At 58.6% G+C, this 27,355-nt stretch overlaps 1 protein-coding gene across 1 annotated transcript; it reads right to left on the reverse strand.

Annotated features, from left to right (window-relative positions):
- Window positions 1-2,340: 2,340 nt before the first annotated feature.
- On the reverse strand, window positions 2,341-26,568 carry CELSR2 (cadherin EGF LAG seven-pass G-type receptor 2). Its single transcript, XM_049880170.1, has 34 exons — window positions 22,540-26,568; window positions 17,125-17,772; window positions 14,804-15,026; window positions 14,259-14,374; window positions 14,003-14,091; window positions 13,242-13,399; window positions 12,720-12,883; window positions 12,432-12,557; window positions 11,908-12,074; window positions 11,342-11,629; window positions 11,084-11,258; window positions 10,714-10,855; window positions 10,461-10,581; window positions 9,876-10,059; window positions 9,622-9,723; window positions 8,799-8,893; window positions 8,359-8,568; window positions 7,604-7,787; window positions 7,361-7,489; window positions 7,074-7,254; window positions 6,765-6,932; window positions 6,538-6,664; window positions 6,248-6,448; window positions 5,756-5,930; window positions 5,401-5,513; window positions 5,172-5,251; window positions 4,961-5,087; window positions 4,722-4,844; window positions 4,038-4,165; window positions 3,714-3,802; window positions 3,421-3,609; window positions 3,116-3,286; window positions 2,787-3,021; window positions 2,341-2,428 (listed from the first exon to the last, which is right to left on the reverse strand). Exons 1-34 carry the CDS (start codon window positions 25,850-25,852, stop codon window positions 2,401-2,403), a joined length of 8,769 nt encoding a protein of 2,922 aa, XP_049736127.1. The 5' UTR covers window positions 25,853-26,568; the 3' UTR covers window positions 2,341-2,400.
- Window positions 26,569-27,355: the final 787 nt, after the last annotated feature.

The raw sequence follows: 27,355 nt of genomic DNA on the forward strand, positions 1-27,355 counted from the left end.
TATTGGCCTCTTACAATGTACTGTGAACTGTTCTAAGCACTTTACGTGTGTTAACTCATTCAATCCTCGTAAAGCTCAATTAGACGGATGCTATTATCATCCTCATTTTGCAGAGAGATGAAGTCAGTCAGGTTACAGGGTTTGTGTTCTTAATCACTACCCTACGTTGCCCCTGTGTTAACCCTGCGTCTAGTTTGTCAAACAGGCCTTTAAACACAAAACTGGGGAAGAGAAGTAATGTCACAGAGCACATAGCTGGCCAGAGTAGGAGTGGTTGCTTCAGTTTCCACCAGTCTCAATTCACCCCTCCCTGCCACCTACATTGTGCCCCCAGGAAGCAAGTGCCTGTCGTTCTTAGCCCTTAGGAGCTGAGCTGGAAACATGTCCTATCCGTCTGTGCAGCCCCACCAGCCAGACAAGCCCTTCCTGTCCTTGTGAGGCTGACACTCACCTGCCCACCCGCCCTCCACGTCTTCCTGGGAAACGCCAGGACATGGGCTTTGGGCTGGTGAGGCTATCTGGGGAGCACTACTGGAGATGCCAGGGGAGGGCCAGGAGAGGGACTAGCTCATCGGCGAAGTAGCATATGAGTCCCCCTGTCCTGTTGGAGGCTTCCAGAGCTTTCAGGGCTCTGCTTGCTCTTTTGTTTTCCAGAAACCAGGCATCACAGAGAAGCACATGATGACAGTACTCGACCCGACCCGCACAGAACTAGTTTATTCAGTAGTATGGGGAAATGAAAACAAAAACAACAAACCCCTACCATATTTACAGTTACAATCAAACTGTACAATCTGATGGTTAGTATCAAGTTAGCATCCAGCATCTTTTTTTGTTTTTTTTTTAAGTCAAGTCATCAGTAGTAAAAACCAGTTAAATTTTTAACCCTTTGCAGGAATTGCCAAGGGGAGAGGGTAGGGGGAGAATACCATGGCAGAAAACCCAGAGACCAGCCTTACAAATGAGAAACAGGAACATTTTTTTTCTGCACACAGCCTCTTTTTCTTGCCACCTGCCCCAGAAGGAAAGTCAGTGTGACAAGTCTGGAGCATGTGCTTGGAGTAAATGGTGACTCAAATGAAGTGCAGTTGGCAAAACGGAGGAGGGGGTTGGAAGAACGGGGAAGAGGAGGGATGACAGCCTGGACTGAGGGAAATGGCGCCAGGCCCCCACGCCAGGGCTGCCGGGTATACACCCAACCTGTGACGGCCACATCAGACCCCCTGGGGCTGGACACAGACCCATCCCAACACAAAAAGCAAATAAATAAAAAATATATATATATTAACTCTCTCTTCGCAGGGACTGGCAGGGGGTAAAGGAGAAAGTAGAACAGGACCTGGTCCTTTGAAGAAGAGAGCCAATTCCAAGAAGGGGTTAAAAATAGAACATGTCTCAGAGGCCACAGCAGGTCAGACAAAGCAGGGTCTGTCTGATTTTCAGGGGGTGGGGGGGCGGGCGAGTGGAAACCAGAATCCAGACTTGAAACCTGTGCTTGAGGCCACTCTGTATTTACTCTTCCTCCTGATCCCACCCACACAACAGCAAAGAACCGCAACTTAACACATGACTGGCCTTCCCCAAGTGCAGGGCGGGCGGAACAAATGAAGCACTTTTGGGTCAGCAAACTGAGCAAACGTCTGGGCTGTAGCGCAGGGCCAGAGTCCAGGAAAAGGAGAGGGGTTGGGGGGCCCCGCCCCCACCTGGGGGCACAAGCTCCCCTCAAAATGTGTTCATGCAGCATTTGGGGGTCCGGGGGCACTGAGTCCTTCTGCCCCCTCACAGGACAGGGCTTTTTCAGCTCCTGGGAGAGGCAGTATACCCGACCGACCGCCTCGCCATACTGAGGTCTGCCCGGTGCAGCCTGCAGGGTTGGACACCCTGGGGGCATGTGGCTTTGTCCTTTCCTTTTGGTGATGGCAACTGAGGGGCAGACCCCCCCCAAGAGTCCCTCTCCTCCCAGAGGCACAGCAGATGGGAAACTGAGGAGAGGCTGGGGCGCGTCCTGGGAGGGAGGGCCTATCCTCTTTGGGAAGGGAAAGGGGAGTCAGTCTCCAGCATATAAAAACAATGAATCCCTGAAGTCATGAAGAGTGGAGATCCTTTTTTAAATTCTTTTTTCCTCTTTTCTGAAAAACTTTTGTCTTGGAGATGTTGGCCCCAGGGGTCCAAAGTGCAGTGAGGGGGGTGGTGGGGGAGGGAGTTGGCACTAGTTGGCCTTGGGTGGGGTAGGTGCCCCTCCTGGCAAGGCTCGGGCTCCTCAGATGGATGTTTCCTCACTGCTGCTGCGGGCAGGCGGTGGGGAGCGGGGAGCAGGATAAAGCACAAGACAGGAGTAGGGGCATGAGTGCAGCTGAGGAAGGTGGGGGAGCCTCAGGTGTAGGGACCACCGGCCCAGGGTTAATGCAGGAAGTTAAAGAAGAGAAATCTGGAGAGGCAGGAAAGGAAAGTAACAGAAAAGGCAGACAGAGGGTTAGTCAGAACGGAGAGGACAGGGAGAAGCTTCCACCAGAAGAAGGAAACAGAAAAGCAACCCAGCTCCCCACCCTCCCTCACCTTGCCCTAGGCCAGACTGGGATGTACAGAGCCCAGGAAGGGGGTGCACCACACCCCATGGCCCATGGGCACGCTGGTTTGTGGGCATATCCTTATAAAGGAGCTGGACTACACTCTGCCCATTCGTCCTCTGACTGGCATCCAGATAGCCTGGGGAGACCTGGAGGCAGTGCTGAGTCTAGCCAGGGCCTCAGGGGCTGCACTCTGTCCCACCCACCAGCCACACTCACTCAGAGCCTGATGAGTCCTCATCAACTGTGCCTGCCTTGATGCTCATGGCGATGGGCATGACCCCATTCAGCTGCTCCTGGAGACTCTGCCGGGGAGGTGGGCGGGGAGGAGGCCCACCCCGGCTGCCCTCGCTGGCCGAGGAGCACTGGGAAGACGCTGTGCCCTGCTCCAGGGGTAGCCGTAGGAGGCTGCTCTTCTCACTGATGGTGGGCAGACACTTCTTCTTGAGAATGCCTGTGGGCCAAGAGGGCAGGCGCCATGAGGAGAAGCAGGCAGTAGGAGCATGGCACTGAGGGGCAGAGCATGCAGGTAGGGGTGCTCCACTCACCTTTGTGCGGTTGGGCAGAAGGGCCTGGAAGAGGGCCCAGGGACCCCTCCCGAGACAGGGCATCTCCATTTTCCCTCAGCCGCTCCTCGGGGGCCCCACTGCCTCCACTCTCCTTTGTTGTGGTCCCAAAGTCTCCTGGCCAGGGGGCCTTCCCGGGCCCTGGGCCCCCATCTGATGAGGAAGTAAGCAGATGAGGCCCACAGAAGGCAGACGGCTAGGAGAGTCCCCATCCTAATCTTGCTTCCCAAGCACCCCAGGTCCTCTGCCCTCTCACTGCCCCACAAAAGGCCACAGCCCTGGCCCACCCTTGGGGGTACTGTGCAGGGGCAGTCTCTCAGCGCCAGGCCCCAGCAGGCTGTCCCAGCCCGGCTCTCCAGGGAATGCTGCCTCCTCCTCCTCTGCCTCTTCCTCGCTGTCTGACGAGTGGGTCGAGGCATAGGAGCCACTCTGGTCGTCTTCCAGGGACAGGTCACTGTCAGAGTCTGTGTCAGGATCTGGGGGGTTGGGGAGAGATCACAGCCGGCCCACTCACCTCCACCCACCCCTCAGCCAAAGCCAGGCAGCTGCCCCACTGGCCACTGGAGGCTTCCATCCTCACCATGCTGCTGGTCTTGACCTTCCATGAATAGGCTGCCTGGGTCCCCCAGGCCAGGGGGCCCTTGGCCAGGATTCAGTGTAGACTCCTCCCTAAGAAGACAAGACCATGCTGGAGGGGTCAGTTTGGCCCCTTGCCCAGTGTCCTGTCATCCTCTTCTCTCCCCTGGTGTTCCCAGTCCCTGTCTCATGTCCCTTACTTCTTCCAACTCAAGCTGCCACCTGTGTCAGCCCTGGTGTTACAACTCAGCTCCCAGCATCTGGCTGGCCTCGGTCTGGCATCCACAGTCTTTTCCTCCCCTCCCGCCCTCCCACCTCCACGGTTCACCTCAGCAAGAAGGGGATGTAGCTGGGCTGACTCTTGCCGGAGCGGCTGGCGCTGTGCAGAGAGCCGGCTGAGTCTCCGTAGGGCTGGTACAGCCGCCCATCTGCGTAGGGGCTGGGGCAGTTGTAGGACTAGGCAGGGAACAGAGAGGCTGGTATGTGGTGGAGAGGCAAGGGCAGTGGAGCGTGGGGTGGGGCCTGCCCAGGCTGGGATGTGGAAGGGCGGAGGGACCTGGCCCGAAGTTCTACCTCCCACATGCCCAGCTCCGAAAGAGGGAGGCCCTGAATCCCTGCTGTCCCCCTTCCTCCATCAGGGTCTGGCAGGTGGTCATAGTTCTGCCGTGGCTGTGCACCCTAAGTTCCCTGGACTGGGCTGTATAAGAGCTTGTTAGTAAAAAATGGTAAACAGAATTGTCAACTGAGAGCATCCTGGAGAGACACAGGAAACTTATCGAAATTTACCCAAACTCAAAATTACTGGTCATTTATTACCCATCTCCACCACTTCCTTACTATACCCATTCTCAGGCCACACATGACTGTTCAATCCCCTTTTCTCCTCCCAGAAAGGGATGTAGAGATGGAGAAAAGGAAGGGGGAAATGGAACAAAAAGTACAGAGAATACTTCCTCCCTCCCTACCCACCCCCAGACCTCAACCCTGCATCCCCTAACCCTGGCTCTCTCACCGAGGTCAGGGTGGACTTGGTGGTCAGAGCAGGGTCGGGGCTGGGCTTGCGGCTGCAGGCAAACTTGAGTGCTTTCCGGACCTCCTTGCTCAGCACCACGTAGGACAGGAAGATGAAGGGACCCTGGCAGTGCACAGGCAGTGAGTGACTGAGAGCTTATCCAGCGCCCACCGCCCAGATTCTCATCCTCCTCATGGGGCGCCCCACAAGGCCTGGGTCCTGTCCTTCCCCAGCCATACCTGGATGCAATTGCAGGCAGCAAAGAGGTAGTGGAAGAGGAGGGTGTCACTGTTGACGGAGAGCAGGGCCAGCAGCCAGGCGGCGCTCAGCAGCAGGAGCACAGCGAAGGAGGGCCGCAGACCCGAGCTGGGGAGGGACAGCCATGAGTCCCGCCACGAGGCCCCTAGACCAATGCAGCCCACTGCCCAGGCCCCCACACCCTATACTCACACGGGGCCTTTCTTTTCAAAGCCCTGCCGCTGGGCAGCACAGGAGGCCCGCGCTGCCAGGATGTACAGGAAGACACTCATCTAGGTAAGAGAGGGAGAGGGGTGAGGGGATTACCAGGGAACAGATAGCTCCTACCCACCCCATGGGGACCAGCAGCCTCAGCTGTTTCTAAAGGGGATCTCGAAGCCACACTCAGCTGACTCACCTCCAGCCACTTCCCTGAACCTACCGACACCGCAAAGGCCACAGGGCCAGCAAAGCTCCAGATGAGTGTGTCGTAGATGGACAGCCAGCAGAAGTCAGGGTTCCCGTAGCCCTCGGGGTCCAGGCCCACAGCTAGACCTGTGAACACAGTGACAACAGCAGGTGAAGGGGTGATCAGGGGCTTGGGGGTCAGGGCCTGGCAAGGAGCATGGTAAAGGGGTCAGGCCACTATCTGTCCTTGCCAGCCCCAGGGATGGCTCTGTGCCCCAGGGTGGGGGCCTAAGGGCGGGGGTTAAATTGGAGGGATAGCTCTGAAAAAGTTCCCCTGGGGCCTAGGGCCTTGGGGTGCAGAACGCCAAGGTTCAGACAGGGTGGGGTACCTGTGATGAAGGCAGGCACGCCCCAGCCCAGCATGTAGTAGAAGCGCATGGGGCCAGCGTTGACGTCGCGCACCTCAGTGAGCGCCCGGTAGAGGTGCAAGGCCTCCAGCAGAGCCCAGGAAAAGGTGCAGAGGTACAGGAAGTGCAGCAGGATGGCGATCACTGTGCAAGCGAACTGAGGGCCCAGGCCAGGTCAGTGACAGGGCCACCCCCAGCACCGTCTCCTCAGCTCAGGAGGGAAGGAGGGCGGGCCAGGGTGCTTCTTGGGAGCTGCTTCAGGGGACATCTGGGCCAGAAGGTGGTCCCTATAAGGTGCTGGGCAACAGAGAGGGAGCTAGAGAAGAGGAAAGCAGGTGCCGAGCACTGGGCTCCCTATCGGAGCTAAAGCCCCAGGAGCAGGGGGACTGGAGTGGGGGCCTGGGGAGGGTTCATGAGGGAGCCTGAGAGGGCTGGAAGTTGGGGAGGGTCTCTGGGTGAGGAGGGGCATCTTACAGGGAGGTCAGCCTGGTTGATGCCCAGGAGGAAGACCAGCTGAGCCAGGCCCAGGGCAGCCGTCAGGTTCCGTCGGATGCCATGCTGGTTGGAGCGCAGGGTACGAAGGGCAGTGAGGAAGACAAAGGTGAGCAGCAAGGCAGCCAGGGTGACCCCCAGGGCCCCGTATGTCAGTGTCTTCAGTGGCAGGATCTCCCCATTCTGTAGAGCAAGTGGCAGGGACCAGGAGAATTAAGAAGGGCAGGGCCTGGGCCCCCACCCAGAGCTCTGCAGCTGCCCATGGGTCCAACCTCGCGCCGGGACACGTCCATGAGCACAGCAAAGCTCGTCATGTGGTTGCACTGGCAGCTGACGTGGCTTTCGTTGCGGAAGACAACTTCACAGCCTCGGGCTGACCAGCCGCCTGTCCCACTGACCCTGCATGAGGAAGGAAGGGGTCAGAAGGATGGAGGGTGTGGGGGAGCCCAGAGGCTTTCAGCCCAGAGCCTCAGAGGGAAGGACAGTGGTGACAGCTCACAGAATCGAATGGTTCCAGAAGACACAGATGGGCTTGGTCCGCTCCTCTGTCTCCAGCAGCCGGAACTGCACGGTGACTGGCTTATCCAGGGCACGGGGCAGCAGCTCCTCGTCATCATGGACACTGATGCTCACCACAGGTGTGTTGATAACAGGGCGTTTGGGAACTCTGATGGAGGGGCAGGAAGGTACACATCACCACGGTGGATGGGAGACACTCTCATCCCTCAGAGATGCCCTCAGTCCCTCGCCGCTCCATTCCTCAGCACTCGCCTCCCCCATCTGCACCTCCTGTCTCCCAGCCGCTCACCTCAGGCTGCGCTTGTCTGGGTCATAGTTATGGGGCAGCAGCCCAGCTAGGGTGCGGTAGATGATGACGCTGGCCACAGCCTCTCCCTGGCTCAGCTCTGGGTGCCGCCGCTGCCGCCGTGCCAGCTCCTCCGGCTCCTGGGCCTCTCCGGGGCCTGCTGGCCTGACCGCAGGAGGCATTTCTGGGAACAGGACACTGTCACACTCAGCTGGGCCCTGCCCTCTGGGGAGTCTGCACAGATGCCCCAGGGCCCCAGCCTCTGACCTGCCCCTTGGCCCACCACTGACCTCTGAAGACTGACTCAGGCAGAATGACCATGGTCTCCAGGTCTGGGGGCCGCTCCCCACGCAGCGCCTCATAGCGGGGTAGCTTGGCCCCAGCAAAATTCCCCTTGTCCAAGCGCACGACGGAGATGACTGGGAGGAGGGTGGTCCCAGGTCAGACCCCGTGAGGTTGGCAGGTGCCCAGCACAGTTGCCTTCACCAGGTGCCCTCTCCACAGCCCGCCCCCAGCCCTGACACCGGCCTCACCGATGTTGGGCGTGACGATGGTGAAGGGGCTGAGGTAGGTGTGCCGCATGTTCTGGGCCAGGGCGCTGGCGTAGGCCTCATAGTGCTGCAGCAGCCAGGCAGTGCCGCCCTCCGTCTGCTGGATCAGCTCCCAGTGCCGCTTGTTGGCCGCATCCAGGAGGGCACTGCCCACCCGCAGCAGATTCTGGAATGGGCGTGGCCAAGATCACAGCACACTTTCCCATCTCCTCCACCAAGCCCCACCCTGTGCCAGGCCAGCCGGCAGCTCCCTACCCACCATGCCCTTCCCTCAACGCTCACCCCACCTCTGGAAAGCACCCCTGCACTACACTGCACTGCACTGCACTACCCGTTCCAGTCACGGATGCACTACCTCTAACCTTTCTTTCTAGACACTCTCTAAATAAGAGCTTCCCAGCCCCTGCACCCGGCTCACACAGATATTGTGAGATCCTGACTCCTCCCAGCTGTTATACCAGGCCTCTGGCTTTGAGAAGCCTGGTCAGCCCGTGCCTTAATACAAAATTATTATTTCCTATGTGCACCTTGATGTGAAAAAAGTTGGGAAGAGGGTATCTAAATTACCCAGGTGCTGGGCTGTGTTCAGGTGATTTCATGGAGGACTCATCCCAGCTGGGAGGTCCCCAAAGGCAGGGACTGGAGGTGCTTCCCACACCACACCCCAGGTTCCCAGGATCAGTCCACTCACTGTGACCCCCACCTAACCCACCAGCCTTGCCGCCTCCAACCCCCACCTCGGTGAAGTGCACGTCCTGTGTGGCAGACAGCCCGAAGCCCCGCTGGGTGCTTTCATGGGCCAGCAGCCGTGTGGCCAGCTGGTAGGCCACCTTGACGTCGCTGCCGAAGTAGCCAGCTGTGTGCTGTGTGGCATTGCGCAGAAGCAGGGCCAGCCACTGGGAACGCCCTGAGTCCAGACCTGACTCGTTACGCTGCAGCCGCTCAGCCTAGGACACCCAGACCAGATGGGAGGGGGAGGGACAATGTGGGGTCAGCAGGAGGGTGGGAACAGGGCACCCAGAGAGTAGAACCGGAAGTGTGGAGTAAAAGGGCCTCAGGAGAGGAGAGATGTCGCCTTTCTAGGTGGGGACCCCCTGAAGAGTTCCAAATTTCTCTTCTCAAAGTTCAGGGGGCAAAGTGAGACTCAGAGGAGACAGCCACGAGGGGTTTCACTTACAAAGCCCTTCAGCTCTGAGAAGGTGACTGATGTGCAATTGAAGAGGTTTGGAGGCAGCCATCCCCTGTGCTCGTCACAGTGGCGCACGGCGGTCCCTGGGAAAGGAAGCCAGCCTCAGGCAGAGACGTAGGAAGCCCCCAAGGCCTGGCTGAGAAGTACTGCCGGGTTGGCACCTCATGAGTCAGAGTCAGGGGCACAAGTGGATCAGGGCCCTGCCCTCCTACTGCTCAGGTAAGAACAGGGAGACAGGTGCGTTGAACACCAGAGCCAAATCTCTGCAAGGGCAGCCCAAGCAAGGGCGAGGGGAGCACAGGGCACAGGGCGTTCCTGAGCCCCCAGACACCCCTGCCCACTCTAGCCACCACCTCATGCTCTTCTGCCACTTCGCTGCCTATGAGTTCTGCTGGCTGTCAACCCAGAACCAGTGCAAGCCCCCATCCTGGGCTGGGTCCCCAGTGACAGCACCCAACACCCCCTCCTCCCCAGACTGCCTGTCTTTCTAAGGGCCTAACTCCAGTCCTGAGCAGTGAGTTAGTTGAGGATGGAAACCCTGTGTGATTCCTTTTTGAATCCCTAGTACCCAGCCCTGTGCTGGGCACAATGCAAGCTTTTCAGCACTTCTGTGAAGAATCCAAAATGTAGGCACCCCTAGGCAACCGTGGAGGACAGGGAACAGTGAGCCAAGGAGGGGTGGGAGATGGGGTCTCTAGGACCTGGAGGCCAGAAAGCAGGGTCCCAGGATGTGTAGTCAGGGGTGGCCTGCCCTAGCCTCCTTCCTCTCAGCCAAGTCCTCAATGTTACACACTAAGCCTTGAACACCTACCAAAGGAGCCTTTGGGGCAGGGGGCTGCAGCGGGCAGCCCAAAGCGGGTCCGGGGCCACCAGATCCCAGCCTCGATGGCCCGTGGGCAGCTGTCATAATTCACTGCAGGGGAGAAGATAGGGTCACCCAGGAGTAGCATCTCCTGTGCAGCTGTGCCCAGGCTCTCCCAGCATCCCCAGGCCTGCAACCAGCCCTGCTCCTTAACCCTCAGGGATACAGTGGGGAAGGCAGCCCACCTTTCCTGGGATTCCTACCTTCACAACCATTGGTGGTGACCTCAGCAAAAGGGTTGTCACAGCGGTCGCACTGGCGCCCGATGACACCCGGCTTGCACGGGCACTGGCCATCCTCAGGGTCACAGACTCGGGACAAAGAGCCCGTGGGGTAGCAGTCACAGAGTAGACAGGTGGGGCTGCCGGGAGGCCGGTAGTGGTTCTCCTGGGAGAGACAAGGCAGTATGTGTCACTCAGGCTCAGGTGCTCTTCCCCAGATGCTCACGGGCCATTCAGCTGTGTCCCCTCTGCAGAGGGGCTCCCCAACCTCGGTCCCTCCCTCCAGGAGTAGATTCACAACATTCAACAACAGAAAATGACTTGCAGCTAATAAGCAAGTAGTGAAACGCAAACCAGCCAGAACAGGCGGCAAACTGCTGGTACAGCTGACCCAGTGCTCACTGGTTAAATGTGGGTCATGGGTCCCCCGGACCCAGACACATGAGGACAAATAGCTACTTCCCTTCGCCATTAGAGCAAAGGCACATCCTCTCTGCACAGTCTCCCTTCTCCAGAGTCTCCCTCGAGGGCCTGAGGGGAAATCGGAGGCCTAGGTTGGGCTGTCACCTTGCAGTGGCACTCGCCGCTTGTCTTGTTGCAGTCCGGGTCAAAGCCTTTGCTGACATCACAGTTGCACGGGCCACACATGGGGTGTCCCCACCAGCCACGGGGGCAAGGCTGGTCAATCCTGCAGAGAGGGGCCCAGGCAGGTGTGAGCTCGATCTGCCACTCCCGCCTGGTGTAGCCACATGCAGCTCTGTGAAGCTCCTGGGGCACTGAGGCACACACCAGAGACAAGCAAGGCCCCTGGTACACTCACCTAGTCTCACAGTATGGCCCAAGGTAATTTTGAGGACACTCGCAGGTATAGCCGTGGGGGGCATTGGGCTTGCGAGTACACACGGACTGGTGCTCACACGGGTTCAGGTCACACACGTTAGTACAATTATCACCATAGTAACCTGGAGAACAACAGGAGAGGCTCAATCCTCTCCCTCCCCTGGCACTGTCTTCCTTCAAACCCACCTTTATCCACTCCATCCACTCTGAGCATCAGACCAGCTAGCAATGGCTCTGTGGTGTAGGAAGCTCAGAGAGATGATGTCATTGGTCTAAGGTCACATAGCAGAGCCAGGGCAAGACCCCAGGCACCCCCTAACCTGCCCCATTTCCCTGGGTCCCTGTCATACCTGGATCACAGCTACAGGAATAGCTGTCCCAGTCATCACTGCAATAGCTGTTGGCAGGACACGGGTTCGAGTCACAGGGATCTGGCAGGCTGCAGCCTGGCTCCACATTGATGCTTTCCCCAAGGCTGGGATCCAGACTGCTAACACCTTCGGTTGTCTCGCTTACCCGCACACCCTGGGAGGGACAGGTGCAGTGCTGGCCCTCAGTGGGGCAGCCTCCAGGTGGTGGGAAGGGTGGAGGGCAGGGAGGATGCTAACCTGCAAGCAGCCCCGGAAGCCGCGGGCCACACCACTGGCTGGCCCAGGCACTCCGCCCACTGTGATGTTGCTCAGGTGCAGCCCGTGCAGCCGGGGTCCCAGGTTGCCCTCTGTCTGCTGCTGCCCATAATCGAAGGACAGGATGGCATGACCAGGGCCCCCGCTGGCTCCCAGTGCCAGCTGTGCATGGTGCCAGTCCCCATCATTGGCCCGGCCTGGGTCTAGCCAGAGAGACGAGGCCTGGAGCCCTGTGCCCTCCACGCTCAGCACAACATGGCCCTCTCGCAGCTGGAAAGAAAGGAGGGTTAGTGGATCACCTTAGTTTGCTCTTCTTCCAGTCCACTGTCCCCCTTCCTGGACCACCAAACCTATGCAGAGGCCAGAGAGGAAAGTGCTATTTCCCTTGAGCCCAACAGATGGCAGCACTTAACCACCAAACTGATCCAGCTGCCTCCTCATTTCTGAGAAAGAAAAGACCCCGCCCAGCCAATTCTCCATCCAGCACCCTGGAGACCACTCCCGGCTGTGCCCATAGCCCAACTGCCCCATTCCTACCCCAGGCCCACCTGCAGGGTGATGGTGCTGCGCCCCCTGGTGACGGCCTGCAGCAGGACGCCGTTGGCCTGGCGTGTGCGGAACATCAGGCTGAGGTGCCAGGGCTGGGAGATGGGCAGCGAGAGGCCATGCCAAACCACCATGCTGCTGCCTAGGAAGCGCTGCGGACTGGCCATTTCTGGGGAGGCAGATACAGTACGACTCTGAGGGATGGAGCAGCTGAGTGTCCCAGGGGATATGATGCCCAGTGATAGTGGTTCCATGGCAGGCAGGTGCTGCCTCTCCTAGTGCCCCACTCTGTGCTGGCCCTGCCCTCTAGCGTATTTACCTGCCCTGGGCCCACCCCACACTGTGCCCAGGCCTGCCACTCACTGGGCCCTTTGTCTCCTGTGCTGCCCTCTCAGGGCTCTGCCCAGACATGCTTTTCCACCCACACCCGAGCAGCTGAGCCCTGCCCAGTGCTGCCAATGCTGCCGGTGCTCCCAGCATGGCTGACAGCTCCCAGGTCCCGGCCCCTGATGGCTGCTCCTCCTACCTTGGGCACAGCTCTTGCCCCCGAAGCCCAGAGGGCACTCGCAGCTGAACGCATCCCACTGGTTCACACAGGTGCCCCCGTTGTGGCAGGTGTTGCTATCACACACGTTCTTCTTGGCCAGGCAGCCTGAAATGGAGAGAAGGGGGCTCAGGGACCCCAGGATGAGGCTTCCAAATAGAAAACTTGTGGCAGTGCCAGGAGGGGTCTTTGAGACCCGCACATACCAGGCGTGGCCTCTCCTCTCTGCACTGGGCTCCAGGCCTTGCCCTTACCCCCAGGCCCCCATACCAGGCACAGTGCCGTTGTTGGCGATGAAATTGGCCATGTCCACATGCCGGCTGTCCACCTGCAGGTTCCTCATGCAGCCAACAAAGTGCCGCGTACGGATAGGGAAGCTCTCAGGAAGGTCAGGCACCCCACCCAGCAGCAGGGGCCCTGTCAGATCCAGAGACCTGCCGTAGCAAAAATGGTGGCATGGTGAAGGAGGAGGCTGGAGCTTCTGGCTCATCCCTCTCTCCAAGCCCTGCCACCTGCCAGAGAAGGGAAGGGACTAGGCAGGGGTCCAAGAGATGCCCCCAGCCTAGAACGGCTCTCACCTCATACCCACTCTGTCCCCAGACTGCCCCAGCAAACCGTGCTCCAATTCCCCAATCTTGCCTCCGCCAAGGCCTGAGCAGAGGCTGAGGAAGCACAGAGAGGAAAGGCCCCACCTGGCTTGGTCCACACTTCTGAGCCCCCTAGCGCCCGTAGTCTACACCTTCCCTCCCTGCCCCTCACCCCATGCCCTGGCCCTCCCTCTCCCCTGCTCACTTCTTGCTGCCGCCCTGGGTGCCCTGGGCAGCACAGGAATAGTTGCCCAGCACAGCTCCGAAGCGCAGGGCCACCCCTGTGTCACAGCCATCCACGGTCACCACGGCCACCTTCTGCTCGGATGGGCCCTGCGGGAGCCCTGTCTGGCCCAGCAGAGGCTGTGGACAGGGATGAGCACAGAAGAGAAATAGTGGACAGGTGACCCACTAGGTTCATAGGCCAGGCACAAAGACACACCAGCACACAATGACACGCTTTTGTGTATGTTTACACACACGTATGCATAGGTGTATACATACACACACACGCTACCTGACATGCCTTGAACTACCTTTCTCAACATCCATCCAAGTCTCTGCCCAGTGGAGTGGGAATGCCCCAGCAAGGTGGCAAGTTCCCATGCCCTTTCTCTTTGCCAAAAGTGTCATGCCCAGTTCCCCACCCCCTGCCAGAGGCAATGTGTCCCAGGTCTGGGCATAGGGGGAGCACCTGAATCAAGAATACCAAAAAAAAAAAAAAAAGTCATTGAGTTGATTCCAACTCTGAGCAACCCTATAGGACAGAGCAGAACTGCCCCCAAATGTCTCCAAGGCTGTAATCTTTATGGAAGCAGACTGCCACCTCTTTCTCCTGCAGCGCAGCTAGTGGGTTGAAACCCCTGACCTTTTGGTTAGCAGCTTAGCACTTAACCACTGTGCCACCAGGGTTCTTTGAATCAAGAATAGAAGACTCCAGCTCCTCTGTCCCCTTCCTGCACCCACCTTATTGTAGTACTTCAGCTGCACCGTGTGCCACTGGCCATCACTGACCCCTCCAGGCACGAATGGGGACACAGTGGTGGTTGACTCCCCTGGGGAAAGAACAGGTGAGCTGGAACACCAGACAAGGGCTGGGAATGGGAAGGGGGAAGCTCATGGTTGGGGCTGGGCTGGGAGAGTGTGTGGCTGGGGAAAGTGGTCAGAGGCTGAGACATGGGGCTTTTGGGAGAAGGGCAAGGACGAGGCTGACTGGGTTCACCTGCAGAGAAGGTGAGCTGGACCTGCTCCTGGATCACCTCGAGGGCCACAAAGTCATGCTTCTCATTGAAGCGCCCATTGTACAGCAGCAGCCCATTGCGCTCCCTTGTGGCAAACCTGATCAGGAGTGGGAGATGGGGCACGAAGTTGGGTACTCACCTGGACCCCAGCCACCTAACCAGCACCTGATCCAACCCAGGACTCTCCAGAGCACCGACACCTTGGCCAAGAGTATATGGCTCATGGTGCTAGAATGTGGAAAATGGGCCCAAACCCAAACCCTGGCATCCTGGCTCCCCATCCTCGAGGGTGGGGTGGGGGAAGTGGAAGGCGGACCTCGGTGGGCGAGAAAGGTGTGCTGGCAAAATGCAAAGGCAACTCTGAGCACAGACTTGGCTCTGCCAACAACCTGCTGCGAGGCCTTTCTGGGTCTTAGCTCCCTCTGCCTGACCTCTCACCTTGTCCACTGAGTAAGAGGCACCTCATGTTCCCACCTGCACTCCCCCCCCCCGCCCCGCGATGCTCAGTCAGAATCCAGCCACTCACGAGAGGGCCAAGGTGAAGTGGAAGCGCTGGCGTAGGCCCCGGAAGGTGATGAAGGAGCGGGCGGGGAAGCTACGCGTGGTCACCTGGCAGTAGGGCTTCTCAAAGTCTCCAGATGGGCAGTCACACTTGAAGCCGCCCACCAACAGGTTGACACAGGTGCCCCCATTCTTGCAGACACCCGGAGTGCAACGGCCTGAGCGGGCACTCACCTCGCAGTGCTCACCTGGGCAAGAGAAAAGGCAGGGTGAGTATCAAGCACCCGAGGAGGGGGAGGGGAACTGCGATCATCCCCCTCCCTTCCTGCCAGTGATAGCTCCTATGGCAGCTTATGACTCCCATACACCCCCAAGACTACCCCAGGCATCGCCACTCCCCCTCTCTGAGATCTATGAAACCACAGCCCTGTTCCTCCCTGGGGTTCTGTTTGGTCCACTGTTCCATTCTCACCACAACCCTGCACACCACTCCCCTGCAAGTTCCCTTGAAGCCCCCAGTCCCCTCCATACCCTTGCCTGGGTCTCCTGAGCACAGGCCTGCTGGAACCCCTGGTCATGAGACCCCAGATCTTAGTACCCTTTGGTGTCATGGCTACCAGGCAAGCTAGGGGACACTCTGCCCCTGCAGGGGTGATTGTGGATGGAGGAGAAGGGCCTGCAGACAGCAGTGCAGCCCCCGCTCTGCCCATTGGTGCTTTTGTCCCTGTCAGGCAATGGATCAGTTTCTCTCCCTGGGGATGGGACCAGGCTTCCACTGGGATTTGTCTGAGTTATGCGAGGGTGGGGGAGGGAAGCTGGGGATGCCCCAGGAATGGGGCAGGGAGCTCCCACGGAGACTTCTGAGCACTGGGGTCCAGACTAAGGACCTCTGTGCACTTGTAAGACACTTAGAGAAAGACTGAGCCCAGAAGCAGCTTGGATTCAGTGGAAGAGCTGAAAATTCCAACATCAGATGGTGCCTTTCTCTCCTTCACTATTCCCAGATTCTAGAGATAGGTTCTCAGCTCCTGTGCCTAGTGACTGGCTCTTGTTTCCATGGAAACTGTTGTTCGCCTACTCTAAGCCCCCCTTCCCATCCTCCTGGACAAAGACTCCCTCTCCCCTCCCCCAGCACACCCCTCCCCACCCACAGAAGCAGCAGCAGAGAGGAGTCAAGTCAGGCAAGTTCTGGGCAGCAGACAAGGCAGTGGGACCTGCCTACCACGAATTTGCTGCCAACATCACTCCCAGCATTGCAAACAGAGCACATGGGGCCTAAGACACCTGGAAGGAAAGGGGCCATGGGGGAAAAGGAGAAGTGGTGTCCTGAGGAAAAACAGGGGCCTGCAGGGTGGGGTCAGGAGCACAGAGCAGAGGTGGTGAGTGTTCCTGGGAGAGGCTGGGGACAGAGACCCCTGTGTAATGACCCCTGCTCACAGACCAACAGAGAGGCCTCCTGGCCAGGACCCTCTTTACCGGCACTTGGGTAGGTGTGCAACTATTCTGCTGAGGGCCACCCAAGTACAAGAACCTTCTAGAACATCCAGTCTATCCCCTCACCCCAACAGCTCTTCTGTGCCTTCTCCTCAATGTTTGGGGAGAAAAGCACTTGTTGCAGCTCCAAAAGGTAACTTGCCCAGCAATGGAGAAGATCAGGTTCTAGGCCCCGCCTCATCTCTAAGCAGGCTGTGAGATGAGACCTGGAGCGAGTCACCTAATCTCAATGTTTCCTTAAATCACAGCCAACGCTTTCCATGTACCAGCTCTTTACATGTACTAAATTAAATTAGCCGTCACAATCAATCTTTAGCATTATCTTCATTTCAAAATACTGAGGCACAGAGAGGTTAAGTAGCTTGCCCAAGGTCACACAGCTACTAAGCAGCAAGGCTGGGATACAAACCCAAGCAGACTGGTTCTAGAGGCAGCTCTGACCTTTTAGTTACACAGGAGCCCTAGCTCTTCCTCCTCAATAAAACCAGTTTCTTAGAGTCAGTTTTGATCTGCGGTGGCAGAGTAGAGCTGTGCCCCATAGGTTTTCAGTGGCTGATTTTGTGGAAGTAGATCGAAAGCCTTTCTTCCCAGGTGCCTCTGGATGGACAAGAACCTCTAACCTTTCAGATGGCTGGGTGCATTAACAGTTTACATCACCCAGGAACACGTTCCTCACTACCTTATTGTAAAAGAGCAAGCAGGGTCTCTAAGAGAGCAAGCAGGGTCTGTAAAAGAGCAAGCAAGGTCTGTGCTAGGTAGCCTGTACCTTACTGCTACTTAGCCTGACTAGTGTTTGCACTGTAGTATTAATCCTCTATGGAAACCCCCCAGAATCTCCTTCCCTTGGCTCACCAGTGTAGCCCTCACGGCAGAGGCAGGTGTAGCCACCCTCGTGGCTGCGGCAGCGCCCGTGGGAACCGCAGGGCCGTGAGTAGCAGAGGTCCACCTCGGTCTCGCAGTAGTCGCCTGTGAAGCCGGGCGGGCAGCGGCAGCGCAGCCCCCCGACCGGGTGGATGGGTCGGAAGAGCACCGAGGAGGAGGCGATGAAGGGCGCGGACGAGTCGAAGCGCAGCACAGACACGCAGCGCATGTAGTTCTCGCAGGGCTCACGCAGGCAGATGTTGTCGTCGAAGGGCAGCACTCGCTGCGCCGAGATGGCCGTCAGCAGGCTGCGGTTCAGGTACAGGCGCTCCTGCAGGTCCTCGGAAGGCAAGAAAGGTGGCCCGCCCCCGGGCCCGGGCGGCTGGCCCACAGACAGGCTCACGTTCAGGATGTGGCCACCAGGGGCGTCGGTGTCGCGCTGCACGTTGAAGACCACCACGTGGTCTGGGGGTGTGGCCAGCGTGGCTGCCACCGCCTGGATGAAGAGGCCCAACAGCGGCGACAGGAAGCGCTCTGGCGACATGTCTTCCAGGCGAAGCGTGATGCTGTGCGTGAGCATCTCGTCAGTGATGATGGTGACGCGCAGCGCGCACTGGGCCGTCACGCTGTGCACGCCGTCTGCAGAGAGATCAGCAGGGTTAGGACCTGGCCTGGGGGTGGGGAGGGTAGGAGTGCAAAGCCATAGACCTGGGCCCTGGGTTGGGGGGGCAGGCGCACTCGGAGGAGGGAGCCAGTTGGAGTCTGAAATCCAGCCCACACACTCCTGCACCAGCGACCCAGAAGGGGCTCCCATGAGGGATGTCAGTTGTGGGCAGGTCGCTCCTTGAGGGATCAGACCCTGAAGATGCTTAAGAGGATCAGATTTTCAGAAGTTCTGTTTATATTCTTTTCCAAAACTGTTGTGAAGTGGTGTACCATTTAATGTTTGTGGTTCTCTTTCCTTCCCAAGCTGTACCTCTGCTCCCTTTTCCAGAGCCGGGCTTCCCTGCACTGGACCCCTATTTTGTCTTTTAACCTCTTTACAGAGCCCAAAGCACCAGGAGAAAAAAAAAAAAAACAGGAGAAACCCACAAAAATCACCCTCGCGCCTCCTCAGTCTCTCCATCTCAACACTCCATAACCCTGATCCTAGCTGTGCATCCCCCCAAGGGAGTAGGGAGCCTGATGAACTGGGTCAGTGGGCCACCCCTTCCTCCTCCCACTGAGCCCTGTGGCTGCTTGGGCGCCAGCCCACTATCTCCATGGCAACACCCCATACAAAGCATTCTTCCAGCCCAGCTCTCTGGCTGCTGAGGGTAGCCTGGGGGGCCCCACCCCAGGAAATCCAGCTGAGCCACCTTTACCAGTGGCTGCAACACCCACTGCCCTGATGCTGGAGGCAGGGGCGGTTCGGAGGTGGGGCCAGAGTGTGGGCAGAGAAGGAAGGCCTGGGCAGCTCTCTACCCAGAGACCCCAGGGCCCAACTGGGCTGATCTCTCCCCTGGGCCTAGGGCCTCTAGCTACTCCTTGCCCACTTGGCTTACTCCATTACCCCCAAATGTCTGCCACATCCACCGGGCCACACACTCACTTATAAAAAGCGAAGTATTAACACACACTCTCGATGGTATCTCACTCGTCCCATACACCCACCGTCAATATCTAGGCTCAGAAATGCCACACACACCTGAATGTACCTACACAGCAGAATGGATTTTATTTAGTGCAAAAGTGAAAGCTAGGGCCCAAGAGGAGAGGGAAATGGCTTGGACTTCTATAAGGGATATTTATATTTTAATTTACTGCGATGTTTTATACATAGTAGGTGTTCAGGAAGCTCTATGGTGTTATGTGAATCCATTCTGTCTCCATAGTGAAGAATTGGTCCTTAAAACTCAGCAGGAGGGGCCTGGGATAAATACAAAAAGGGACTCTCTAGCAAGGTTGGGGGTCCTCTAGTGATGTAAACAGTCAAGTGCTCGGCTGCTAATTGAAAGGTTGGTGGTTTGAACCTCCAGAGGTATCTCGGAAGAAAGGCCTGGCAATCTGCTTCTGAAAGGTCACAGCCATGAAAACCCTGTGGATTAGTTCTACTCTGTAACACATGACGTTGTCATGAGTCAGAATCAACTTGATGGCAATCAGTTTGGTTTTTCTATTTTTTTAGCAGGGATGGGCAGAAGTCAGTGTTTCTGGGGTGGTGTAGGTGTGTAGGAGAACAAGGAATCTGGGAATAGATTCCGCTTCTATGTGGCTGACTATACCAGGTGGCTCAGTTGAGCCTGAGAAGGCTGAAGGCAGACACCCAGCTCAGCCACATTCTCGGCCCACAGCCCACCAGCCCTCCAGCCTCATTGCCTGAGACTGCATGGCCCGCTTTCTCTCGCCAACAAGCCTGCTTGTCATCACCCCCCTCTGCTCCTCCTGCTCTTGGCTAGAAGCTACGCACAGGCTGCTTTTTACCTGATCCACCCAGACACTAGCCCATAGCCATCCTAGTCGTCTAGCCTGCCCTACACTCACCTACTCCAGGAAGCCTGCCCAGATTTATGCCCTCAGACTCTACAGTCCTCTCTCTTTCAGAACCCCTTACATGCAGGTTAGCTGGCACAGGGCCCGTGTGTACCTGATGCATCTGCCCAAAGATTCCTTGATGGGATATTCCCTCTAGGCGGAAAGCAGTTCAAGGTTCCACGCAGTGCTCTTAACTGATTGGAGGTGGGGAGGGGGTGGTCAAGGCCAATGAGCAGGGAAGCCTCACCACCCCTCAGCTCTGGGGACAGACACTCCTCCCTGTGTCCCCCCTCCAGGCCCCGCCTATGTCCCTCACCCAGCAAGTCTCTGTTGCTTCCCATCTGGTCCACCATCTGTAGCCACCGGCCCCCTCTGCTATTGTCCCCCATCCCGAGTAGTCAAACTACTGCTGACTGCTCTCTCCTGCCTCTTTGTTCCTCTCTCCTGCTTTGACCTGGGTCACCTCCAGGTGCAAAAGCAGTGGTGCAAACAGGGGTGTAGGGTACATTGCCTGAGCCATCCTCCTGATCAAAAAAGAAGGAGTTGGGATAGATTCCAGCCCCAGGAAACACTACTTGTTCCAACACCCAGACAGCCTCGCCTGGAAAAGAGCCAGGTCCCATGGTGGGGCAAAATTAGGCTCCAAGCCTCTCTTCCCGGGCAGATGTGCCACTGGAGGCTGTAGGCTGGGAGGGGATCTGATGCTGTGGGGGCCAAGTGGCCATGGGCAGGAGCTCTTGTGTGTCCTAGCAGAGCAAGAAAGAGCCAGGAGAATTCAGGCTGCAGGAGAGCCATCTGGCCCAAGCTGGGGCAGCTGCAGCCACGGAGAGCAAGGGAGGAGGAAGACAGAGAAGCATAAACACAGAAACCAAACAGCGTAAGACAAAGACCCAGAAAAAGAGCCAGGCTGGACGGAGAAAGTGGGAAAGGAGGAGAGACATACACAGAAGATGGGGAGAGAAGGCCGGGAGGGCCCCCCCCTCCCCCCGCATGGACAGGGATGCAAAAGAAAGAAGAGACAAAGAATATGAGAAGGTACACAAAGGGGCAGTGGGAGTCAATTCTCCCTCAACCAGCCTCCGTGAACTTTGAGGTTGCCGTGGTGATTGCCTCCAAGGGTCAGGGCTTAGGAGAGAGGGTGGGGCTAGAGCCGAAGGACAGAAGGGCTGGCCAAGGCCCTTGGTGCTGCCCCTGCCCTTACCTCCATTCTAGGGGACCCAAGGTCTGGGATGGAGCACCTCCTCTGCCCATCTCTGTGTTCCTCCATACTCATCTAGGGCAGGCTCGGGGTGGAGGACAAGAGGGAGAGGCCCTTCCTTTCCACCTTCTTCCCACCTCAAGTCCCATGGCATACATCAGGATAAGGGACACAGGAACTCCAGTCTTGTACATCCTCCCCACGCAGGAGAAAATGAAGCATCAAGAAGTACAGAGCCTTGTTCACAGCCCCTGAGAGCACATGCTCCCTGCCTCTATCTATGTCCCCTGGCCAGGGGCAGGCCATGATGAGTGGGGAGGGAGCAGAAGCCAGGTCCAGACCCATGCCTGAATTCTGGAGTGCGCCTCACTCCACCGGGCTCACAGGCCAGGTAAGACTCCCCGGACGGGTAATGGAAGCCTGCCAGGTTCTTTTCCTCCCTTCCCTGATGCGTCTAAAGACTGAGCTCCACTCAGCTAGAGTAGGGGGACCACAGCCATCCTCAGGAGGTGCACTTAACAATGTGTCCCTCATGAGTTGTTGCTGCCCCTTAGTTGTTCCCAGGCTTGGGGAGGGGTCTCAGCTCCCTGTGTCTGGTCTCTTCTTCTGCGCTGCCTCTCACTTCCCAGAGCTGACAGAAAAGATAGCATCTCCCCCGCCAACTGTCCTCCCCCAGCCCTGCTGTCCAGGGAGTCTGCAGGCTGAGCGCTTGGGCAAGCAGCAGGAATGCCCCAGCCTGGGTCCTGGGCAGGCTCCCACGCTTCTGGGACTCTGCTCTCTCCCCACCAGATCAGGTGCCCTGGGGTGTCCAGCAGTCCTCTGACTCACCCTCGTCCCCACACCCCATTCCCTGAGCCTGAGCCTGAGCCTGAGCGAGTCACAGCCAGAAGGGGAGGCCTGGCATCCTAAGAACAGCCCATGGCGGGTAGCAAGGGGGCCCAGAATGCCTCAGCCTGCCCCTGGCTTTATTGCAGCCCCTCCCTCAAGCCGGACCCCGAACCCGGGGCCTCTGACAGTGGGGTCTGTTTGGACAGAGACAATGAGCTCTGGCCTCACTTCCTGCAGGAGTTCTGGAGGGGTAGCCAGGCCAGGCTCTTTCTGCCCGGAGGGAAAAGAACGCGCTAGACAAAGTCCTCGTCAGCCGGTCTGCGGCTCAGCCGGGAGCAAGAAGGGGCCAAAAGAGGCCCGACTGCAGGGTCCTGACCCCATGGCGGCAACCCTGTGCCCCTATGACCCTCAGTTCTGCTAAAAGGCTCTATGAGATCACAGGAATAGCCTGACAAGGGCGTGAAGGGGTGCTGAGGGGGCCTGGCAGCCTCTCCTCCACAGGCCTCTCTACCCCTCCCCCAGCTCTCCTGGCCCCCAGTCTTCCACCCGCCTTTTTCACAATTCTTGGCAGCCACAGCCAGGGCAGCCTCAGAATACTTCCCCCACCGCGTCACAGGCTGGTAGGCTGGGGGCAGCCAACCAAAGCAGCCTAGCCCAGCCTGGGGCAGCAGGCGGGGCCTGCACCAGCTGCCAGGACTTCTAGGGCTTTTTCCCAAACTGGTTCTGGCCCCCTCAACCTCTGTGCCAGGCACCAGGCAGAGAGGTAGGTCAGCAGTTCCTTCTTGAATGGCCCCCTGCTTCCAATGGCTGCCCAGACCCTCCCCTGAGGTCACCCTCGCCCCAAGACCCCCCGGGCCTTTCCTTACCTGACACCAGCACGCTCATGATGGCCTCCAGAGGTCGGTTGTTGTCCAGTGCCCGGCTCAGCCTCAGCTCCCCTGTGGAGGCATTGAGCAGGACGAGGCTGAGTTCATTTCCGCGCTCAAAGCTGTAAGTTAGGCTGTCAGAGATGTCAGGGTCATGGGCAGGCACGCGGCCGATGGCACCTCCGGGAAAGCTGCTGGAGCGATTGGTCACATAGTTGTTGAAAAGAATCTCAAAGTTACCCAGCACTGGGGGGTTGTCATTGCGGTCGAGCAGGCGGACATGGACTGTAGCCCGGCTCACCAAAGGAGCTGACGTGGCCTGGATGACCAGGATGTACTCAGGCCGGTCCTCATAGTCTAAGTCCACCAGGGCGGTCAGCTCCCCCGAGAAGATGTCCAGTTGAAAGACCTCTGGGATGTTGCCCTCCACGATCTGGTACATGATCTGGGCATTGGTGCCTTCGTCAGGGTCAGTGGCTGTGACCCGGGCCACAGCCAGCCCAATTGGGCTGTTCTCCTCCACAAACACATCAAACTCGTCTTGCTCAAAAACAGGTGGATTGTCATTCACATCCAACACAGTGACCATCACTTCCATGGGCGTGCGGGCTGGAGGCATCCCCTTGTCCACTGCATATGCCCGCAAAGTGTATTGCGCTACGTTCTCACGATCTAGCCTCCGCAGCGTCCGTACAATCCCGGATGTGGACTCTACGATAAAGTCACCATCTCCATCATCGCCCCCTTGGAAGGTGTAGAAAACCCGGCCATTCAGGCCAGAGTCTCGATCAGTGGCTGAGATCTGCAGGACACTCGTGAACGGGGGCACGTCCTCATAGATGCTGCCCTGGTAGGAGTCCCGCAGGAACTGAGGGGCATTGTCATTCACATCGTTCACCAGGATCTCCAGGTAGGTGGTATCAGACTTCTGGGGAATGCCGTTGTCCCGTGCGGTGATGGCCAGTGTGTAGGACACCTGGTCCTCGTAGTCCAGCTCAGCTTGGGTGGTGACAGCCCCTGTGTCTGCATCAATGCGGAACTGGGGAATGCTGTCCTCCATGAAGTAGGTGATGCGGGCATTCTCGCCTGTGTCCTCATCTGTGGCACTGATCAGCACCACTGTGGTGCCTGCTGGTCGGTCCTCATTAACATTCACTGTATAGTGGGAGCTCTGAAAGACAGGTCGATGGGTGTTGGCATCGGTGACATTTACCACAACCTGTGCCGTGTCCTGCCGTGTGCCGTCGGAGGCAGTGACAGCCAGCACGTACTGCCGCTCAAGTTTGTAGTCCAGCGGCAGGGCAAGGGACACCAGCCCACCCCCACTCTGGCTGGTGATGGAGAAGCGGTTGCGGGTGTTGCCACTGGTGATCTGGTAGGTGATGACACTGTGAGCATCACGGTCCACAGCTGATACCGTCACAACGCTGGTGCCCACAGCTGCATCCTCATTGAGCCGCACCGTGTACTCTGGTTGGGTGAAGGTTGGGTTGTTGTCATTGACATCCAGGATTGTCACACTGACACTGGCCGAGGCAGTGAGTGCTGGGGTGCCATGGTCTCGAGCTTCTACCCCAAAACTGTAGAAATCAACCTCCTCCCGGTCCAGCTCAGCAGCCACAGAGATCCAGCCCGTGCCGTTGTTGATAGAGAAGGGGAAGTCATGCCCAACCCCAGCGAGGCGATATTCTAGGCGTGCATTGTCGCCAGCATCAGCGTCAATGGCCTGGACATGGAGAACCAGGTAGCCCAAGGGGACACTCTCCAGAACGGTAGCCTGGAAGGGGGTGCTGACGAAGATGGGGGCATTGTCATTAATATCCAGGATCTGCACTGTCACCAAGCCAGAGACGTTGGAGAGCGGAGGGCGGCCGCCATCCTGAGCCCGCACACGTAGTGTGTACTCCTTGGTTGTCTCATAGTCAAGGGGGCTCACCACATCCAGAGCCCCAGTCTGGGCATCCAGGTAAAACTGGCCCCGAGCATTGCCACTCATGATGCTGTAGTGCACCAGGGCATTGCTACCTTTGTCTCTATCCGAGGCTGTGACCCGGAGTACTGGGGCCCCCGGGGCCACATCCTCCCGCACCTGGACCACATACCGCTTCTCACTAAACTGAGGGGCATTGTCATTGTCATCCTCCACAGACAGGAAAACAGCTGCTGTGGCGCTCCGTGGACCTGGATCCCGACCCTGGTCACTTGCTTCCACTGTCAACTGGTAGGATTCCACCTCTTCCCGATCCACAGGACCACGGGTTCGGATCACCCCAGAGCGAGGGTCAATTTCAAAGACTTCAGAGGGGTTGCCCCCAGGCCCCTCCAGCAGGCGGTACAGAATATTGGCATTAGGAGGGGCATCACCATCTGTGGCCCTGACAGTGAGCACTTCATAGCCAACCTCCAGGTTCTCCCTGAGGCTCTCCTTGTATTCCTGCTGCTCAAAAACAGGGTCATGATCATTGGTGTCAGTCACCAAGATGGTCAGCGTGGCCAGGGCACTGCGACGGGGCATGCCATGATCCTGAACCGTGACCCTGAAGACATGGGTGCTCTTGGTCTCACGATCCAGCTCCTCAGCTGTGGTTACAGCACCAGTGACTGGGTCCAGGGAGAAAAAGTGGTTGGAGCGGCTGTCGAAGAGGGCATCCATAGTGTACTCAAGCCGACCTGCCTCACCCTCATCTGGGTCTATGGCTCGTAGGGATGCCACAGGGGTACCTGCCGGCTGGTTCTCAGGCACTGTGGCCTGATAGCTGGGGGGCTGGAACTGGGGGGCTGTATTTACATTCCTTTTCCGACGCCCGCCCATGGACTCTCCTGCTGACCCTTCCCCTGTCCCCTGTCCTGGGGTCTGTGCTAGTTTGCAAGACTGGCATCTCAGCTGTGGGGCCTTTAAGCATGGGTGCTCGTGAGGCAGAGTGAGCTTGCCCTGTGGGGAGAGATGGCCTCCAATACCCAGGAGGCGGCAGCTCCAGGGGCAGCCTTCAGGGGCCGGCGGCAGGGGAATGTGGGCCCCAGATTCGGGACACCAGACTCTCAGGCCATCGTGGTGGGGCACCAAGTGGCCAGTCAGCTCGGTCCCCGCAGCTCTGCAGCGGCTGGTGTATAACCAGAGGTTCGAGGAGGAGGCTGGACAGAGCCAGCCCACGGGGGCGCAGGCTCCCGAAGAGCCGCGTCCCCCAGACCCCAAGGAGCGACAGGGCCCCACTTGATCTCCCAGTAGTGGCGGCGGCGACAGCAGCAGCAGTAGCAATAGTAGCGGCAGCGGCAACGGCGTTAGGAGGGGGGCGCGAGCGGCCCGGCCCCGCATCTCTCCCTGCTCCTGGCCGGCCGGGTCAACGGCGGCGGCGGCTCCTCCTCCGGCTCCTGGCGGCCCCGCCTCGCCTCATGCCCGGGCCGGGGCGCCGGTTCCCGGGGGCCGCCCGTGCGCCCCACGGGGCCTGCGCCTCGATGGCTCGGCGGGGCCCGGCGCTGCGCCCTCCGATGCGCCTGGGTTCCCACAGCTCTCGAGCCGGGCCCGTGCCCGGGTCACCCCGACCACCGCGGGCTGCCGCCGCGCTTCCACCTGCGCGCCCGCCTCTCTCCACCTGCGCCCGCGGGCTCCGCGGCGCCCCTGGCCCTGCCGGCCCCCTGGCTCTCAAGCCCCGGGGCGCCTACTCCGCCCCCGAGGAATCGCCCACCTGACCCGCAGAGCTGCCTGCCCCGACCCGGGCCCAGCCCCGGCCGCCCCAGACGATCCCGCGCCGCCCGCTCGCTCCCCGAGTCCCTGCCGCGGCTGCTGCTTGTCGCCGTAGCCCCGGGCCCAGCCCCGCGCTCCCTCGCCTCCCCGGCGGGCTGGCGGGCGAGCTCTGCAGAGCGGCGGCGGCGGCTCATTACCATAGACCTGCTCGCGCGGCCGCCGCCCTTAAAGCGGCGACGCCGGGCCGCTCCGGAGGAGGTGGGCCCCACCCCGCGCCCTCCTCCGCAAAGAGGCTCTAGAATTCCCGCTGGCCAGACCCTTCATCCCACTTCCCCCAGGCCTGACCGTGGGCCGTTGCCGGATCCCTATTACAGCCTAGAGAGAAATTAACAATCGGAAGCCAAAGTGCAGATAATAACAATGGTGGCAGTACCCTAAGTGTGCGTAGAGGTTTTCAAAACGTTTTGAAGGGCTCTCGGAAACCGAGTCTCCGCCTCACACTCCCCTTAATGGGCTGCTGCTAAGAGCCCTCATTGCTGTCCCCTCCCACAGGTCCCGGTTCGGGCTGAGCTAAAAGTCCCTGGTGACACAGTGGTTAAGAGCTGGGCTGCTAGCCAAAATGTCAGCAGTTCAAATCCACCAGCCGTTCGTTGGAAATCATATGGGACAGTTCTACTCGGTCCTATAGGTCCCTATGCTTCGGAATTGACTCAATGTCCACGTTTGTTTGTTTTTAACAGTACAAAACCCCCTCCCCCCCTCCCCCGATTCCATAGAGACACCCTACTCTCTTGGGAAGCCACAGGAAGGTCCTGAAGCACCTGACCCCTTAGGGAAGTGAGGATGTGGTCTGACAAGGACACCTTTTGAGGTCCAGCTGCTGGGTAGACACCACTTGGGCTCTTCAGGGGGAGGCAAGCTAGGATCCAGGATTGTCAGAGGAGGTAGAAGCCAACTGGTATAAACACCCTGAAGTGACCAGGTTCTGAAACCCAGAGAAGGCAAGACTTGCACAGGGTCACAAGGCCCCTGAGGGGTAGAGTCAAGTTTTAACTCAGGCTTCCTGAGTCCTAGGCCTATGGCTTTCACTGCCACATAAGGTCTCCTGTCTGGAGAGACCACCTCTTACGGCTA

Source organism: Elephas maximus, chromosome 3 (genome assembly GCF_024166365.1).
Source record: "Elephas maximus indicus isolate mEleMax1 chromosome 3, mEleMax1 primary haplotype, whole genome shotgun sequence".
Lineage (NCBI taxonomy): Eukaryota > Metazoa > Chordata > Mammalia > Proboscidea > Elephantidae > Elephas > Elephas maximus.

What these genes read in the sequence shown, in the direction of transcription:
- CELSR2 (XM_049880170.1), bottom strand. Translation starts at nt 25,852, where the DNA reads ATGCGGGGCCGGGCCGCTCGCGCCCCCCTCCTAACGCCGTTGCCGCTG. An exon ending in CTGCCGTGAGGGCTACACTG is followed by an intron (nt 15,027 to 17,124) that starts GTGAGCCAAGGG and finishes TCTCTTGCCCAG; the next exon opens with GTGAGCACTGCGAGGTGAGT. An exon ending in CCAGCTCACCTTCTCTGCAG is followed by an intron (nt 14,092 to 14,258) that starts GTGAACCCAGTC and finishes TTCTTTCCCCAG; the next exon opens with GGGAGTCAACCACCACTGTG.